This window comes from Piliocolobus tephrosceles, chromosome 10 (genome assembly GCF_002776525.5).
Source record: "Piliocolobus tephrosceles isolate RC106 chromosome 10, ASM277652v3, whole genome shotgun sequence".
Lineage (NCBI taxonomy): Eukaryota > Metazoa > Chordata > Mammalia > Primates > Cercopithecidae > Piliocolobus > Piliocolobus tephrosceles.
Window position 1 is genome coordinate 11,038,302 of NC_045443.1, and position 3,524 is coordinate 11,041,825.

At 45.3% G+C, this 3,524-nt stretch overlaps 1 protein-coding gene across 1 annotated transcript in view; it reads left to right on the forward strand.

Annotated features, from left to right (window-relative positions):
* The first annotated feature begins 708 nt into the window (after positions 1-708).
* LOC111526589 (solute carrier family 2, facilitated glucose transporter member 3) overlaps positions 709-3,524 on the forward strand; it is a 14,792-nt gene continuing 11,976 nt past the window's right edge. The window contains exons 1-2 of the mRNA XM_023192339.3: positions 709-1,008; positions 3,067-3,159. Of these exons, the coding sequence (XP_023048107.1) occupies positions 994-1,008; positions 3,067-3,159 (108 nt within the window). The 5' untranslated portion in view covers positions 709-993. The remainder of the gene's footprint in view (positions 1,009-3,066; positions 3,160-3,524) is intronic.

The window sequence follows — 3,524 nt, forward strand, 5'->3', positions numbered from 1 at the left end:
AGATCGCACCACTGCACTCCAGCCTGGGTGACAGTGTGAGGCAACATACCAAAAAAAAAAGAATATGGATTGTATTCCATAAACGGTTGAACCTCTTCTTGCTGCCCTGATAGTTGGTCTGGCTCCTAGAAATTCAGGTTTTCTTCCCTCCAGGTGAGATTATGCTAATCAGAGAACACTGGCAAAATTATTTCCCTGATTTTCTTCTCTCAGGCTGTCTTTCCCTCCCTTTTAAGATTGTAGACTCCCTCTCAAAAAAAAAAAAGAAAAAAAAAAAAAAGAAGACTGTAGACCCACCCTATAAACAAAAAACGACTGATAAATTCATAGAATCAGGAATCCTTACTGCTTACACTCTTTCTAACAACCTTAAATCTCTGATAGTAGCACCCACTTTGTTTTATATGGACAGATTTATTCTCATCTCTCTGTAGATTGTTTTAATCCCAAGCAGATTCAAGAGCAAAAAATAGTGTATTTGCCCTCCCTCCAGGCTTTTCTGGTAGCATTTTGTCTGTGAAACTAAGAGGCTGTAACTGCTATTAGAAGAGGGAAGGAGTAAGGATGAGCTTTTGAAAAAAAAAAAAAAAAAAAAGAAAAGAAAAAAAGCCCAGGGGGGAGGGAGGGGCGGGATGGGGGTTGGAGGGGGGGGGGGGGGGGGGGCGTTATTGTCGGGGGGGGGGGGGGGGGGATAGTTCTGAAGTTCTGATAACACAGAATTCCGAGAGATCACAAGATTATTTCAGGGGGGTGGGGTGGGGTGGGGCTGGGGGCTTGTCGCCCTTTCAGGCTCCACCCTTTGCGGAGATTATAAATAGTCATGATCCCAGCCAGACCCAGAGATGCTGTAATGGTGAGACTCTGTAGCCTTCCCGAGGACCTGGAGAAGACTTGCTGCTGAGAAGGACATTTTGAAGGTTTTGTTGGCTGAAAAAGCTGTTTCTGGAATCACATCCCTAGATCTTTCTTGAAGACTTGAATTAGATTCGGGCCATGGGGACACAGAAGGTAAGAATGATATAATTACTGGTTATTTTTGCTTGTTTGGGGTACACTCAGAAAGGCAAATATTAATAATGTTAATTGCCTTGTTCTATTTTCTCCTAAATCACCAAGCCATCTTTAGGCCTTTTCATTTCTTATCTAGCCTGCACTGCTGCCGCTTCATCAGTTCTCTTTGAATGTCAGTTCTGTTCACCTTCTTATCATAGGAAAGTCACCCGGAGAAGTTGTGTTTACTTCTCAGGTTTATTTTAGGTAACCATATACCACTGAGGACGAGATGGTCGAGCGTTTAGAGGATCGGGCTGCCTGGTTGTATAGATTAAAAGTGTGGGTCTCAGAGCCAGTGTGAAGACTTCTCTGGAAGCATTAGACCTTGAAAAGGTTTGTGTTTGGGCACACAGGCCAGGGTCCAGCCATCTGTTGGGGCTCGTGAAAGAATTACAGTTGTCCTTCCTATTAGGGTTAAAATTGTGAGTGCAGGACATACTAAAATATTATTGAGTGCTGTAGTGCAATATTTGCAGGGAGAAAGGCTTTTTTTTTTTTTTCTGATTGAGTTTTGCTTTTGTTGCCCAGGCTGGAGTGCAATGGAGAGACCTCAGCTCACCACAACCTCCGCCTCCAGGGTTCAAGCAGTTCTCCTGCCTCAGCCTCCTGAGTAGATGGGATTACAGGCATGAACCACCACGCCTGGCTAATTTGTATTTTTAGTAGAGACGGGGTTTCTCCATGTTGGTCAGACTCCTGACCTCAGGTGATCCGCCCGCCTCGGCCTCCCAAGGTGTTGAGATTACAGGCGTGAGCCACCGCGCCCAGCAAGAAAGGCATTTTTTACCAAGATAAATTTAACTAAAAATAAGGGGCCAGGTGTGGCGGGTCACACCTATAACCCCAGCATTTGGGAAACCAAGGCAGGAGGCCTGGAGTTTGAGACTAGTCTTGGGCAATAGAGTGAGATCCCATCTCTACAAAGCAGGAAGAAAGAAAATGTAGGAAAATAAGAGGGATGGAAAATTGAGACTAAAGAAAAGGCTCTCAAAGATAGCGAATGATGAGAAGAGGCAGAAGAGATTTTTACTAAAAGGAAAAAGATTTAACAGAGAACATTGTACTGGCAGGGCCCTCCGTGTACCGATGCTTAGCTGTGACTGAGACATCTGGGAGGCTGCAGGCAAGGTCACTTCTGCTGAAGCTCCTAGCCTGCTGCCTAATCTGTCCGACCTGAAAGGAAATGAGTTTAAGATGTGAAAGATTGAAGGGATTTTTGGTGGGGTGGGGTGGGGGGGAATGGCATAGAAGATGGCCTCAGGCATAAAAGTTGAGCTGCCAGGAGGTGGAAATGTAAAATGTCTTCCCCAGCTGAATTATTCCAGGCAAGGTGAAGATGACTGGTTCTCCCCACTAGGAAATGTCTCTTATATGTTGGGTTTAGTTAAGAGTGTTCTTTCTTGCCCTACGCGGGGGTTAGAGATAGCAGAACTGTATTTAATAAATGAAGCCTGAAATGGGGCCAGGATGCAGTGGGTAGATCCCATAGCTTACATGGTCCTGAGAGATAGAGACTCAAAGAGCTGCCTAGCAGTGAAGACACAAACTACCACGCCCTCCCCCACCACCACCACTGGGCTTCTGTGGAGTCTGGGTACAGATCAGACTGCACTGTGTTTGTTTCCAAAATGATCAATTCTTAGTGATCCTACCCAGGGCTGTGTTGTCCTCTGCCCCCCCAGTTCTTGAATTGAATTCTGTGCCTACTTTCACCTGATGCAAGTTTTTAAATATTTCCAAACTGACCAACCCAGTTTCTCTTAACTTCTTCCTTCCCCAATTTTCTTTCCACTTTCACCAAGTTAACTTCACATTCTTATCTCCAGATAAGTTCTTTAGTATAATCTATTCCTTTGTCTTCCCCATTAATTACCTAAATCTCATGTGATGTTTGTCCTTTTCATACCACTCATAGGTCAAATTCTCCTAATACGGCTCCATAATTAATAAGAAACAGTCACCAATCACGAGTTTTAAGGACCACTCTCTCCTCCCTGTCTTCCCTCCCTCCAGGTCACCCCAGCTCTGATCTTTGCCATCACAGTTGCTACAATCGGCTCTTTCCAGTTTGGCTACAACACTGGGGTCATCAATGCTCCTGAGAAGGTGAGTGCCAGGCCACAAGATTTAGAATCTGGAATAGGGAAGTTACTCCTTTAAGTAGAGTTTCAAGAAATCAGAATTTAAGGCCAGGCACGGTGGCACCTGCCTGGAATCCCAGCTACTCCGGAGGCTGAGGCCTAAAGATCACTTGAGCCCAGGAGTTCAACACCATCCTGGGCAACACAGTTAGTGAGGGTCCCTCCCCAAACTAGGGGATTTTAAGACAAACTTTGTACCTATCCTGTCCAAGACTGAAGATGGAGACAATATTGGTGGGGAAAAGTAGTGGGGTCATTTAATCCAAGCAGAAAGCTCACTTACTCCCTGAACCCTGGGCGGCGCTGTTCTTCCTCCCACTCTTTCACCCA